Genomic DNA, 15,903 nt, shown 5'->3' with positions numbered 1-15,903 from the left:
TTGTGGAGGTCTAACCTGAGCCTCTTCCCACAAATTACACTTTATTAAATGTGCTCATGACATTTGGACATCACCAAAACAGAGTGAAATAACCAAGAAAAAAGTGATCTCACTTATCTTTTAGGGCTTTTTTTTCCTTTTCTTTCTTTCTTTCTATTTTTCTTTTCGTTTTTTTAAAGCCACGATACACATTAAATTACCAGTTAATTAATCAAATTTTATTTTTTGATTGTACAGTCTGGGAAACCAAAACCTTTCTCAGAGGAAGAAATTTAACTTGCCCGGTCCACAGGATGAGCACTGTGAAGTGATCTCTTTCCACAGAAATAAGACATTTCTACAATGCATTTTAAAGAGATGCAAATAGCATCTACAATTGACTGTGTGAAAACGCTAAAGGAAGAGACAAAACGTACAGTATTATATATTTGAAATAAATGAATGCAATCTTTTAATACTCTCACAAGCAGAAGAGAAAACCCTAAAATATTAATTCAAAAAGTCTTCTCTAAGAAACGGACAAAAACCCCTCAAGTTCACAGAGAAAATGAATGTATGCAAGATAGTGAGGATAACAACAATACAATCCCTGAATGCCTCAAAATCTTCATGGTTTAAAAGGCATCCCAATTTTCTCCAAAGGTGGTGGCATCTCTCTAGCCGTCCATGGCTAATTTTACAGGGAATGCAAAACGTTATTTAAAAACGATGGCGCATTAAACTCTAACTGTTCCTGATGTGGCTCTCAAACTACAAACCTATCTCCCCTTCTATTTTAATTTTAAAGTAAGTTAGCAAACACTTCGTTCCTAATCCCTGGGGACTATCTGTACGGTGACACAAATGCACAAATTTATGACAGTAACATAAATGCTCCTCCGAAGTAATGTGCAACATTAAGTGAAATCGATTCCTGGAAAGATATTATAGGTATCTATATTTTATTTGCCATCTTAAACATATCTGGGTCTTTATGACCTTATTTTTAAAATGTATTTCCTTTTTACATTTCCTGGTGCAAATGGACTGCATAAATAAGCAATGTGCTATGAGGCTTCAGACTAGCCGATAAACCCTTTCAATTTTCATGCCAGCTTCTTCTTTTGTAATTCAAATCTGGCTGAAAACTGGCAGCTCTGAAAACTGAAACAAGCACTGCCACAAATACCTTGTAATGCTATCGACCTTGTCTGCCCATGCAGTGAGAAAGGGGGATGCATATGTGTCTGCAGTCATCCAGATAACACAACTCATTTTTTTGGGGGGATAACAGAAGCTGGACCCGAACCGCGCACCCAAAGCAGTCATTACCAGGCAGGCTGGAGAATAAGTCTCTTCAAAATACACAGCGCATTTAAAAACCATATACAGGGCTCAGCCACTGCTTTCATTACCAATTTTAATTTAGCTCCTTCAGTTTGCTAGCCAGATAAACTCTTTAGTGCTGTTTTTTAATCTATTTGCCACATTTTATGTTTAAGATTATAGTAATATGGGACAGGAGAAGGAATCACTTTTGGAGGAAATAAAGAAATAGATCCGCTTATCGGCGCCCATCAGAAAGTTCATTAATCAGCCGGGCTTTGTGCCCCCTAAATTGAAAGGTTAAATAATCCTCTCAGGAATATTTCTCGGCACCGCCGCCAATTGTCCGGAGAGAAGCTGCCATTCACCGTGCTCCAGATCGGTGACAGGGTATTTTACCACCGTTTGGGCCCCAAACAATGACGGACAAATGGCCTGGCTCACAAAGAAACCTTTTAGTACACGGATGGAGAAAGGACCACAAGCTTTGAAGTGGGGTGGGGGAGGTGGGAGAGGCCGTGTGGAGAAGGAGGAGGAGGAGAAGGAGAAGGAAAAGGAGGTGGAGGAGGAAGAGGAGGAGAAGGAGGAGGAGGAGGAGACTCACGCACTGGGACATGTATATTTTATTTGTATGTTTATTAGGGGATTGGCCAAATGTTTATATATATTGCTAATATATCTATATATCTGCCAGGGCACGGCACCGGCTGCCCCCACGCTGAGCGTATGCATAGTTACACATACATTCATACATTAATCTGAAAACAAACATTTGCAAAGCCCGTAAAATCAGAGGATGAACAGAACTAAAGCACAGTCATATTTATTAGCTAATACACGGGGGAGCCTACAAACCCCAAGGTTTTAATTTTTACTGTCATTCTGGATGAGTTACAGCTTCCTTTCTCTCACTTTTAATCTTTATGTCATCTACTGATCATCCCTCACCCTTGCACCCAAAAGGAGGCAGTGCCACGTCTGAATAAGTTTCTTAGGGGAGCACTATTAATAGGTATTTCTCCATAAATAGACTATTAATAAATATTTTTTTGGCAGTGGTTTCTAGTCACAGCTAAAATGGAAGTAAACATGGGAAAAACTTTCAGGTCTGCTGAAGAATATGAGATGCCATGTGATCAGTGCATCAGTTTGCTATAAGTGAGTTTTGGGGTAGGTTTCAAATAGATAACAATTGAACCTTTTCCCTTTACACTCCCCAGCAGCTCAGCTTCAGCATCCTTCACTAACAAACAATTTCACAGAAGCACTTTCCTTACATTGCCAACATGCCAACTGCATGTGTTGATGTTTATCCATTTTCTCATAATTTTTTCATGTGCTCTCCATTCAAGAGCATCATATATATTCAGGAGTAGCAGTTATTTGCACCTAGATTCATGACGAGTGACATTCATCCCAAATATGTCCTTGTGGAAATGTGTGACAGCTTGTATACCACCACTGACAAACAAAAGCTTCTCCATCTCCTTTTTGCACGCCTGTTTTTAAAAATTGCTTTCAACTCCTTGCAGTTTTTACTTTAATGTGACTTGGGAGTTCCTGAATAGTATACAGCATCTAAAAATGGATGAGAGCATATCAGGTTTCCGCTCTCACACGCCACAAAAATATGCTGCTGACCAAAACAGTTTCCTCCAGACCAACTTTGGAGTATCTTTTATAATTATTCCTCTCTTTCCTTCCTGAGGCCACCATCAGAAAATCAGAATGAATTTAACTAGCTCTCATCTGGCATCAAAACAGACAGGAATTGCATATCTCATTGAAATCCAGGGCAATTAATTTTAAAGGAGAGATATTTCAGGGTTATTGCACAGTTCACAGAAACCCTCCAGTGTCTGTGCTCCTGCACAGGTGCTCATCACCCCATTTTTAAAGTGCCAAAATAAGTTATAAAAATTCATTAGAAACAGATTTAACTGCATAGTCAAGAAACAACACAAAAATCCTTTCTGTTGGCTACAAGGTGAGCAGACACTACTGGTGGAGAAACGGCAAGTTTGAGGGGAGCAAAAAGAAAAAAAGGGAAAGAAAAAGACAAGCCACTTTTGGACACAACTGTAAGAAACTCTGAACCAGGCGGTGACTGTCCTTCTCTTGTGAATTCCTCACCTGCTCTGGTGTGAAAACAGCTCCTCTTCCTCACAGCTGAGCACGCCACAGCGGGCAGCACTGCCACGGTGCCGCTCAGGGCTGCCAGCGCTGCACTGTGGAGACTCCAGCAGCAGGGGAAGGGGCCTGGCAGCCCGGCACAGGCTGCAGTGCCCATTCCTTCACGGGGGGCTGCCCCTGCCCACGGCAGAGCCGCTACCACGCTGCTGGGGTATGTTTGCCAAGCGGTAACGTAACCCTAACTCAACGTTAAAAAGTGAGTCCAAACCGAAGGCCCAGCCTCGCTGCCCTGCGGCCGAAAATGCCGTGGGATGCCTCCCTCGGTGGTGGCACAGCATGTGTGCACACACACTGCGCCTCACACACGCTTCTGGGGCTTCTCTGCGAGCACCTGCTCGTGGCTCCGTGCTCCTCACCACTCTGTGCGGGCCCTCGCTCCTTTAATTCCCTTTATACTTGGTTCTTCAGGACTTGAAATCAAAATCAGGATAATTCTGTCACGGGGATAGAAACTTTTCTATACACATGACAGGACCTAACAAGATGTATTAATATCATTGACATGATAGACCCTCTTGGAATTAAATCAGTGAATATTTTTAGGGAACCCTAATCCGTAGATTATTAACATGATCGAGCATAACTTGAGGAAGTTACTGTCTTACCAGCACGAGCTCCGGGCTGCTGCGACACACGAATCACCAGCAAGATGAACCACGCAGTGCAAGCACATTTACTGACTTTTTACACTTTGCAATACGAAAATGCACAAAAATCCATTTTATGGCATTTATGTGTATTATGTGCAACTGGGGTTTTTTTTCCACATTTTAAAATGTCTGTTAAATTTGCAGATGATTTTTGGCTTCCTGCAGAATTTTGAGACTAGTTCAGAGGTGTAACAAAACTTAAAAAAGATACCTTCATATCAAGTTTGGAGAAATTCTGGAGAAATTCTCAGAATGTAGGAAATTTAATATCAATATTTATACATAGCAGTGACTGCAGAAAGACGGCAAGGATTTTTTTTCTCAAATGTTTTTAAAACGCATTGGAAACCTCATTTAAGCTTGAAAATGCTACCTTCCTTATTTAGACAGTTAATACTTGAAATCATGATAATAATGTAAATGCTTGTCTAAGTTTGCCTTTTCAGATGAAAGGAAAGACAGGTGAAATTTTTAAACTGAATTTGTAAGCATTAAAGAAAAAAATAATTCTTTTCCTTAAGAGAACTGTGATTGAGTATATGAAGGGGAAATATTTCAGCAGCAAACCTTCCCTGATTATTCTCTTTGATTAATTACCCACTCAACCAACAGCTTTGGTGCATCACAAGAATAACCCAAACCTCTCTGGCTTTGGGTGTGCGGGGCTGGAGGGACACATGCCACCAAATGTCATGTACTGCACAAAGAATGTCCGAGGCATGCGGGAGGTAGCTAACCAGAGATTTAAAACAGTAAAATACATTAATTTCCATCCTCTGCTCTTCTCTATTTCCCTTTCACAGTGAAAGACAGTGCTTTTGCAGCAAACAGGGCCCTTGACACCACCTCAACAGGCGTGCCAGGGCCAGGGTTGTCCATGACAAGAACCACAGCCACGCCATCTGGAACCCCAAAATCACAGAAATGTTCAGTCAGCTCTATTCTGCTCTCTCCTCATTTCCAGATGCTTCCAGAAATATAGAGAAATACAATTTTTGGTCAGGATCTAATCTCTCTTTAACCCTCAATTTTAAAGCACCTTTTATTTTGTTTTCTGGGGAGCAGGTGCAGATAAGCACGGGACAGATGAAAGTCAGAGAAGCAGGACACTTCCTACCATGAGTACTACCTGGTGAAGGTGAGTGGCAGGTGGTACCCGTGCTGCTGGAAGGTTCTGAATCCCACCCAAAATGTCCACTCAGGTCCTCGCAGAAAATTTGTACTGGGTTATTACAGCTACTTATTTTCCCCATCATAATTTAAATACACCTTTCAAACAAAAATTGGGAAAGAACTTTTAGGTAGCATTTGTACTGAAAAGCTATAGTATATGCTTTGAATTCATAAACCTAACAGTTATTTCAGGACCTGAAAGTGTCTTTGTTTTCTGGAAAGGAAAAAAAAAGGTATCCGAAAGAATATCTTTTGTGAAATATGATTCCTTAGAAATAGAAAAAGATTTGGGGTTTAGGTTTCTGATAACCTCAAAAAAAATCTGAAACTTGAAAGAGAGTGGCAACACAGCAAATTACAATTAGTAGGAGAAAATAAACTGTAAAATCACTTTGCCCAGCACACCGACCTCCTCTGACCTGCTGGCTTTCTCCAGGAGAGATGTGCAGGGCTGGCAGCATGTCAGCAGCATCCCTGAACTGAAAACCCCCTGCAAGATGGGTCAGGTTTGGACAAGAGAGAGTTTAAAACACAGAGAGTTTAAAACCAAAATATCTGCCTGTTGCTGGCCAAGCTCTGCCCCAGTTCCTCCTCTGGCTGTCGGGGCAAGCAGCCTCTCAAAGGGCAGGAAATCTTCACGAAGCCAAGCACCTCCCAAGCAGGGATGTGGACACCGTCATGTTCCAGGTGCTCATGCGCCCAAAACAAGAGCCAGAGTCATCTTTACCCTAAATCCATAACCCTGAGAATTTTGAGCTGCCTTCCCTGTAAAATATCCTGCTGAATGGATACTGAAGCAATGTCACATGAGGGCCCACTCTGAGATTCCAACATATGAGAAATACATTGCTTATTTCACAAACAGACTTCATTTTTTTCCCCTAGAGCTGCTAGAAATAGCCTTGACACACCTGGAGAGGAACTGGGCAGGTGCTGAAGCATTCCACAAGGGCGTGCTGGCCCCATGGCCTGTGGCTTTGTGTCGTGGCCAGTGGAGCCAGCCCTGCGGCCATGTCACAGCCACAGCTGCAAGGAACCCGGGCATTAACCTCCTCCCCAAAATACTCCTAAACCCATCCCTTCCCTCACCGCTCAACACCTAAAAAATGTATGGAAACCAAATGTCCTCTCTCTCTCTGTCCAAGCCTAATTTTTTTTTGCCAGGGTTGTATTATTTTTATTTTTCCTTTCTGGAAGTCACACTGTAACAGATAGAAATTGACTTCCAGGGATATGGCTTACATTTTCACTTCAGAAAAGAAGTAGCAGGCCACGAGGAATTTTAATCATGCACACAAAGAAACCTGAGCCCAACATTTAAACACAAAAGATGCATGTCCCTTCGTGTCCTTCATACACAGGGCCAAATCAGCCAGTCCCTGCTTCACCTTCCTTTATGTAAGCGGATTAAAAGTAAGATTAACAAACTGTCAAAAAGTGTGTTAAATGATAGCTTCTGCTCATTAAAAATTCTGATGGTTCTAAAGCTCTGTTGGTGGCCATCTTGCTGTGGGAGATTTCACACGGACGAGGCTGGTGAAGGCAGGGCACAGGGGACGGAGGCAGCGTGGCTGGCTGCAGCGGCACCAGGGCACGAAGGGGTTATCAGGAGTCAGACAGCCCCACAGAAAGAAAACACTCCGTCCCACTGAGATGTGTGTTTTAACACACACATCAACCGCAAGAAACACCTCAGGAAAATAAAGAACTTGCTCTGCTGGTTCTAGGGACAAGTTTTCTTTACTTAGTTGTTATTTAGTGAATGAAATTCTGACACTTGCACAGTTCATTCCTGTTTGACTGTGGTGTCCTCGTTCTGGTGCCGGGCTGAACCGGCCACATCCCTTCCTGCATGGCACAAGCCACTCTGACAATGAGATGTGGTAAGATCCGCAGCCGGCCCGTTTCCATCTGACACCGAAACACGCCGAGCACCGTGCAGCGGCGGCCTGCCCCACCGGCGCTGCCATCCACATCAGGGGCCTCACGCCACAAGTGCAACCTCACACCCAGGGCAAAACACCAGGCACTGAAGATAAACAAATTTCCTCTTTTTCTCCGGCGATGTCATCTGCTGGGTGGACGTTACCACTAGCAGCAGCTCCAGCAGGCCGCTCAGGCCACAAAGGCCCCGCGGCCTGTGGGACGGGGTGAGGCCACAGGCACTGGTCAACTGGCCACAGCTGCTGGTCAGCACGGGCAGCCTGGCCCATGGTGCTCCCCAGACAGTCACTGCAGAGCCCCGAGCTGCCCACAGCAGCAGCAGAGGGGACACGGGCTGTCCGTGAGGAATGTGACCCCCGGCATGCAGCCCGGGCCCGCTGAGGACAGCACAGGCCAGGTGCATGGGCAGCATGTCAAACTTGAAGGGAGATATTGCGTTTTTTAAAGAATAAACTGCAAAACTGAAACTAAAAAAAGGAAATCATTGGGTGCCTTCTTACAAATTTTTCCACAGATTTTTTTAGTGTTATTAAGGGCTTATCTTTTTTGTTTGTTAGAGGACTATAACCTAGCCTCCACTTAAAATGCATCATAAATATCACTACATTTATAGCTCGAATCTGAAGTGATAGGAGAAATGGAATGAGACAGTGCTTTGAGGGTGAAAAAACACTGCAGTGTGCACCCGTGTACCCTTAGGGTGCTGAGAGGATGTGACAGCATGTCTTATGGAACATGGGCCGTGGTTCTCTGGGTTTGTGGAGCACCACAAACTGTGGCATTTAGGGAGTCACAGCTGTAAGCAAAGCTTCCTCATAACCCAGAACAAAGAGCTCAACAAGGCCTCCAAATGCCTTGTGCCCAAAAAAAATCACATGTATCATCACTGACACTCCAGCAAGCTACGATCAAAACTGTTTATCCTGACTCTGTCAAAGAAGTCTTTGTCCTGTTATTTGATTGACAATAACCCCTTTGATAAACCTTAGCGGGTATGAACCAATTCACAAAATACACGAATAAAACTTGAAATGTATTTTGACAGATATAATTGCCTTTCTCTGATACAGGAGAAATACAGAGTGTAGTTGTGATAAAATGATGTGCAAAAGTTTTAAATCACTGTCTTAAAGAGGTTATTAAATACTATTTTAAACCACAGTGGGAGTTGGATTTTTATGCTGGCTTTGATTGGCTTTTTTTTCAGAATAATTTTAGTTAAAAGAGTTGAAAGAATAAGTCCAAAGAAAGCACTTTCAGCCACTTATAAAGCTTTGATTATCACACAGCCCTTAGATTTAAGCTTCACTGCATGCCTTATGATAATCTCTTTTTCCATCAAAAGGCAAATTAAAATATTCCACTTACAATCCTTTTTGCCATTTCTTCCTAAGATTCCTTGCGCTGGCAGTCTGTTTTGGCTGGAATAAGACGTTTCTGCCCATACAACAAATTATTTGCAATGTGCTCAAATTTGTCACCATGGCCAACGTCAACAAACCCCAGCACCATCCGTCCCCAGGAGCAGGAAGGGTTTGTTATTGAGTCATTGCTCGTGCAGGGGCTCCGAGGAGTCAATAGATGGCAGTCCATCTCCTCGGAAAGTGACCCAAAACGAGTGAAACAACCAGCAGCCTCACCGAGAGGAGAGGTGCACGGAGGGCCGTGTGATCCCCGCCAGCATCCACAGAAATTAACCAGGAATGCTTCACAGAACTGTGAAGAGACACTGCGACAAACTCTGCGAGAGCCCTCTGCCAACGGTGCCAAAATCCGGTGTTCTATCACAAAACTGAGCGCCCAGTTCCTCTGCGTGCAGGGGGACCTGCCAAGTCACCAAAACCAGCTCAACTCCAGTGATTCTGTCCCTGCATGAAGTGCAGGAAAAGCTCTTCTGTGGCCCCAGCAGCTGGGCAGCCACAACAACATTTTGTTCTAAACGCGTCGTATTTTTCTTAATGCTGCTCTCCTGTTTGCACCAAAGTATTTAATTTTCCTACCACAGGAAAATTGTACAATAATTTTTATGGTGAAATACTACTGTGCTGATATGAGAGTAAAAAACCTTGGCTTTTTGTTACAATCCTGCAACTATACATAAAAAATATATATATTTAATCATTATATATAATTCTAATTCTAATTTAGAAGTTTTGTTTCTTGCCAGAACATTATTTATTTCTGCTCTGCTTTGGGTGCAAAAGAGAATATTTAAAGGGAATAATAAAAGATAGATTGTAAACAATTCAGATAATTCAGTTTGTTTTCATTTACTTATTGCAAATATCAACCAATGTCTTTTACCATACAAATTTTTAAATTCCAGGCTTATCCAACTGCTAATGTAACTTTGAGCCAAAGGTACTCTTCCTATGCAAGAAATGAAGGCGTGTAAAACATTTCCCACACGCCAGAAATGTATCTTACTTGCAATAAACTGCAATTCACTGCAAAGCAAAAATCTATTTATCGGGAAGCAGGGCCTGATGCAATACCAATTAATCTGTGAGTGTGCCTATTTGACCACATTTCAAAATGTCCCTGAAGTGCACCATAAATTTCCAAAGGGTACTTTTAATAATATGCCCATAATTGTAACCACTACATTTTCTAACAAGAACTTGTTCTGACGCCTTTTCTTAGCTTTACTTTACATCAAGTGTAAACCCTGAATGCTTTCTAAAAAATCCACAAAAATAATTTCCTACCTCAAGATACCTCAAACTTTGCCCTGGTACAGCACTTGGTCAAGTTTAAGCTACCCATGTTTTTTTAATTTTTTTACAGACATAAATACTTTATAAGTGTTGATGGCAACTCACTTTTTGAGGAATTTTCAATTCAGGGAGGTAGAACTACAATAAAATTACATCTTTTATCTCAGTGAAAAACAGAACCCAGGATGTTACTGCACCAAATATTTCTGATCATTAAGTTGCAAGTGTTATAAACATTTCACAAATTGTTTTTACATGCAGCCTTAGGGATTACAATGAGAGACAGCATTTACCTTTTTCCTTTATCCAATATAAAACCAATCCAAACCAAACCAAACAAAAATACTCAGTGAATGCACATTTTTTTGTTGTTCATAATGCTTAAAAAAAAACAAACCAAAAACCAAAACCAACCAAACCAACAAAAAATTGTCACCAAATCTGTTTAAAAGTAAATTCTCAGGAAGGGTGGAGGATTTCCAGGGCAGATCTTTGTGTTAGAATCATTATGCACAAAACACAAATGAGAGGTTTTAAGTGCAGATTTCTTCTATTCATTGAATTTTGAAGAAAAAAGCAGAAAAAAGAGCATTCCACCGCCATGAAGAGGTGCAGGCACAAATTATAAAGCACATTCCATCTACTGCTACAGAGAAAAAAAACCCCAAAGATCCAAAAAGAAAAGTAGTGGAGAAACTTTTCTACTTTGTTGAGAGCAGAGAACAGGGGTTAATTATCTGTAACAGCGAAATTGAAATTCGTGTGAGGCTGATCTGGGGAGCAGTGAAAAGTTCAGAGGAACAACAAACCCCTGATTTTTTAAAGGTGTTTTTATGTCAGACAATTTTAGAAACTAATATATTTAAGAACTGTGACACCAATGAAAAAGTTTGTTTTTAATGGTTAAATACTGAACGAGATTTCAATATTAAGCAAATTTGTATGCATTTTATTGTATTTTTATATCTATTTTACATATGAGGAAAACTCTTAAGTAATAAACTGGTACAGTTTCACAAAGTTTTATTTTCCTGTTTCGGGGATTAACGATCAACTAAGGCAGGCCAAACAAGCAGTCACAGCTATATTCTGACTAATTATAAATTATCTGCAAAAGTTTATGAGGTGTTTTTCCTCAAATTCAAGTCTCCACTCTAACTGAGATTTATTTCACTCATCTGAGAAGAAAGCTTTGTCGCACAGAGTGACTAATTACCAGCATCTGGGATATCTGAGATGGGATTACTGCCTCTGCAGTGCATCCCAACTTAAAATTTAACGCTCTTTCTATGTGTAAATGTGGTCACTGAGAGAAGAGAGGCAAAGCACTAATTTAATTATTACAGTATTAAAACGAACACAGAAGTTTTAAAGATGCTTAAAAAACAGTGACAGTGTTTCATCACCCTCTTCAGTTCAAAAACTCTTGAGATGTTTATTATCTTCTCAGAGAAGATGCTTATCTATATTTTATGGTCAGCAGTTCACAGAGGAGTAAATAGGTTGGGTGTAGAAGAAAATAAAAAAGGTGTTTCTACTTACTGTTAGGTGATACTGCCTCCATATTTCTGGGCAAGCCTGGAAAATAAAAATATTGATCAGCTAGGAGCATGAAACAAGGTGCTTTACAGCCTGTTGGTTTTGGCATAACACAGTATCCACTGGTGTCGGTCACAGGAAAATAAGAAGCTTAACTGAAAGGGTCTGCATTTCAGCTTCAAAAACCCGGCTAGACAGTTTAATTGAATTTTACACTGGTTTAACACACTCCCTGCCATTGTCAGAAAGCCAGTAACAGTTTTCTCTCTGCCCTTTTTCTCCGAGGGGCAGAAGTTTGGGAGAGCAGTGTGTTCGTGACTGTAGGAAGCATTAATGCTGCAAAAACAAACAGGGGCGGATTTAAATTCTACATTTTCTGACATTTTAAATTTACATAACGCTCCAGAAATTAAATCACAAGGTGCCTTCCTTTCATGTACAAACTGAAATATTTTATCTTTTTTGTACGTATCTCTTTCCTAATCAAAATATAATTGTTACACGTAATAATCCTCAGCAGCCTCATGTCAGATGAGTTGTAAACAAGAACCATAACAGATTGCTTTAATGTTGCTATTTTTTACAATTACTTGCTTGCCTTTTTTTTTTTTCTTTTACTTTTAATTTTTTTAATTGCCAGACTTTCATACCAAGTCCTAAGTGCAGCCCTTGGAAAAAAAAAAAATCAGAGCAGGTTTTTGAGTCACAAAAGTGACACAATTGACCTGAGGGACACACGAGAGATGGTAAAGAGGAAAACGTGGATCTTTGAAATAAAATCAGAACATGTTGGTGGTCACTAAAGCTCAGCTCACTCTCTCAGGGGTTCTTAATGCTTTTACAAAATGTACAATATTTCTGATGGCCCCTGAGCCACAGACAGACACGGAAATTGTGGCGCTTTTTGTCATTTTAGTACACAGCTACTGCAGCGGAGGGCTTTCACTTCTCTTTAGAAATTTACCTTCTTATAAGAACAGCACTGCACTCATTTGAACAATTAGCAACTTGGTTTGCCAACCTTCATTTTAAGAAAAGAAAAAGAAATGTAGTATTCCACGGCTTCTCCATAATATGCTGCAGCTGCAATTTCGAACATTGAAGCCTCATGACTACTTGCAAATGAGTACTATTAACACTTCTTTAGATTTCGAATAAATTTTTCACTCATGCCCAAATTCTTGCCTTCTTTTATTTTGATGGAGCGTGTTATTTAAAAGAAAACACACCACAACCACTATCTCTCAAAATAAAACCCAAGTTTTTGCCAGTCACCCTGTGGCATATACAGTGTGTTTTTCCCAGATGTGATGGAAATGATATTATTTATTATTCATTCCACCAGTAACATAATTGTCTGCAGAAAAATCTACAATCTGTTCTGTGTAATGGTTCAACATTTCCCCTCTTACTCAAATGCTGTGTGTAAATATTTGCGTTTTATATTAGTATTTCTATAAAGGAAATGTGTGGGGGACATCGCATTCCTCACCGAGGATCTGACAGTTTGAGCACACTCAAGCTGTCTTTGAGCACAAACAAAAGGATTTTCCTCCTTCCCTAACTTAGCCAGGGTTCACAGAACAACACATAAACACTCTGTATCCTGTAAAAATATTGTACCAGAGCTCCTAGCATCTCCCTCAGAGCTGAGGAGGCTTCAGCTGTGCAGGACAGCTGTGCTGGTCCAGCTCAGGGGTAGCAGGCAGTTATTTATACATTAGTTCTGGATACTTTTCGATTACCACAGTGTGCCCGGGCTAATATGGTTGAACAATTGCAATCAGTGAGTTGTCCTATCCTGGCAAAATGCCACTCTGTGCTATGACCTTTACTCACACGACTGCTATTTAATCATCATCATCATCAAAATTACTTTGTTTTTTGAATAATTGTTTGGTTGGGTGTTTTTCCTGCTCTGGACACAAAGACATCACTTTGAGCAAAAAGCTGTGGCTCTGAGTGAGAACCACAGCTGGCAGAGCTCTTGTCAGAACCCTGGGAGAGGCACAGCCCCAGCGCCTTCGTGGCGCTGTCCAGAGGTGGGTTTTGCCCTCAGGGATGTTTTAAGGGTGAGGGAACACCAGCAGAAGGAAAGGATGCAGGTGGTGAGGGAAGGCTAAGCATATTCCTTCATTCAGGCAGTGACTTGGGGTAATACTGCTCAAGTGGGGTAGAAAAACTGAGGAGGGGTCACTGTTAAACAACAGCTCTTTAGAGATGATGCTTTTAACCAGGAACCTCTGCATCAACTCAGGGTTGTTGTCTGCATCTTATATTGGGGAATGACAAATAGAATGATTAACAATTACTGCCAAATACTGGCTCCTCAAATGAGGCAAAGAGGTGTGCTATGGACGACAGCATAGCCAGACTCAACTGCTGCCAAACCCATGATTTTCCTTATTTATTTAAAAGAACTTAACCATGAATGGCCCAGCTTTAGAGAAAAGCCCCTGTGGTACCGAGCTACTATGGCAGCATGATGAACTACATTAAAATAAAGTTGCATTTATTTCCTGCCCCAGTGGTCTGACCGTAGTCACATTTAAATGTACCAGCAGCACAAAAGATGCCTACTCCAGAGGGCAGTGCCACTGCCACAGCGTGCTGCGAGGGCAGCGGGCTGCACTCTGATGACACCTTGGGCCACTGTCCCCGGAGCCACCGCTGTCCCTGGAGCCACCGCTGTCCCCAGAGCCACCACTGTCCCTGGAGCCACCGCTGTCCCTGGAGCCACCACTGTCCCCGGAGCCACCACTGTTCCCAAAGCCACTGCTGTCCCCGGAGCCACCACTGTCCCCAGAGCCACCGCTGTCCCCAGAGCCACCACTGTCCCCAGAGCTATTGCTGTCCCCGGAGCCACCACTGTTCCCAAAGCCACTGCTGTCCCTGGAGCCACCGCTGTCCCCGGAGCCACCGCTGTCCCCACAGTCGTGCCACCACTGTCCCCAGAGCCGTGCCACTGCTGCCACGGCCCTGTGCAAAGGCGGCCACTTGTGCCTGAGGCTGACCCACTGCACGGCGCCATAATGGGAGAATCGAGACTGGGTGCTGCACGTTTTGACCCATATTGAATTTTATCAGGTGCTAATTATTGTTTTACCAGAACAACGGCTTAATGCATCTGTTGTTTAATTCCCACTTCCCTATTCTCCAATGTGAACATCAAAGAAAATAAAACACTCAATCTCAAACAGCCCCTGACAGCAGACCGGGACTCGAGAGCTCAATAGACGAGGCCCTTGCCACCAGTTCTCATATTTCCACAACAATGAGCAAACACAAAACCGGCACTAAGCGGCCTTTCCTCCTTTCCGCTCCCCTCGGCCGGTCGTCTGCCTCGCGCCGAGGCCCTCGACGTCGGCGCGGCGGGGCGCGGGCGCGGGCGGCGGATTAGCCCCGCTAACATGCGAGCGCCGGCCAAAGGCGAGCGAAAACCCGCTACTGTATTTGGCGTATGAATAACCAAAATGCACGCGCTGACAGGAGACCAGGACGGGCCCGCGGCTCCCCGGGAGAAAATGTAGCTGTGATGAGTGACAGGGCTTTCAGGAAATATGTTCACAATCACAGACAGTGAAGGCCATGACCTAGATCGTTTAAGAGCTTGTCTTGTCAAATTATCAAAAGCTTCTTCGTCTCTGAATAAAGAGTGACATAAGTGAGTGTCAGAAAGCTGCAGGCTGACAAGCCAAGCATACAATAACAGCATGCACGTCACATACTTGCCGAACACCGCCACGGCTAGCGGCAAATCTTAATGAGAGCGCGGCTGGCCCAGGAGACTTGGGTCCCTGCTGGCATAGCTACTCATCTCGCAAAAATCCTTCAGCTCCGAGTCAGTTATGGTCTGACACGACGACTACAATTACTAAACACAACTTTTTAACAGAATCCTCTGGTGCTTTGTCAAAGAGGCAGCGGCTGCTTGGAGCTGCCCCGCTGCAAGCCACCACAATAAAACAAAAGATTTGCCAAAACACACACTTTTCATCACCTCCGCATGGGAACTGCCGCGGAAAACACACAATGCTTCCCTTCAAAGCCACTCCTGCACAAGCAGATGTCGAGACCTCTCCCCACGCTGCCAGTGCAGACAGAGCTGGGCGACTGCCGGTGTCACCCCGGCGTTGGCGGCACGGCCGTATGCTCACCCTCGGGTGGACGTGGACAGCCAGAGGCCTGAAGGGTGGGGAAGGACACTGGGGAGCTCAGGAGACAGAGCAAACACCGTGCTCCCTGCCCAGGGAAAACGGCCACACGGATGCCAGCTGCCCCCGTGGAATGAGCCCAGCCCACCGCAGTGTGCCAGAAACAACAAAGGCTGAAGGAACCTTCCTGGAGAGAAGAGGCCAGCGGCGGTTTGCACGCCCAGAAAG

General features: G+C 43.1%; 1 protein-coding gene across 2 annotated transcripts in view; it reads right to left on the bottom strand.

Annotated features, from left to right (window-relative positions):
* ZCCHC7 (zinc finger CCHC-type containing 7) overlaps positions 1-15,903 on the bottom strand; it is an 86,537-nt gene that overhangs the window by 9,550 nt on the left and 61,084 nt on the right. For both annotated transcript variants that reach the window (XM_039708439.1, XM_039708440.1), the window contains one exon: positions 11,525-11,560. In XM_039708439.1, the coding sequence (XP_039564373.1) occupies positions 11,525-11,560 (36 nt within the window). The remainder of the gene's footprint in view (positions 1-11,524; positions 11,561-15,903) is intronic.

The sequence above is a fragment of the Passer montanus genome, unplaced genomic scaffold (assembly GCF_014805655.1).
Source record: "Passer montanus isolate IOZ18808 unplaced genomic scaffold, ASM1480565v1 scaffold201, whole genome shotgun sequence".
Classification (NCBI taxonomy): Eukaryota; Metazoa; Chordata; class Aves; order Passeriformes; family Passeridae; genus Passer; species Passer montanus.
This window is presented reverse-complemented; position numbering and strand designations above follow the sequence as displayed.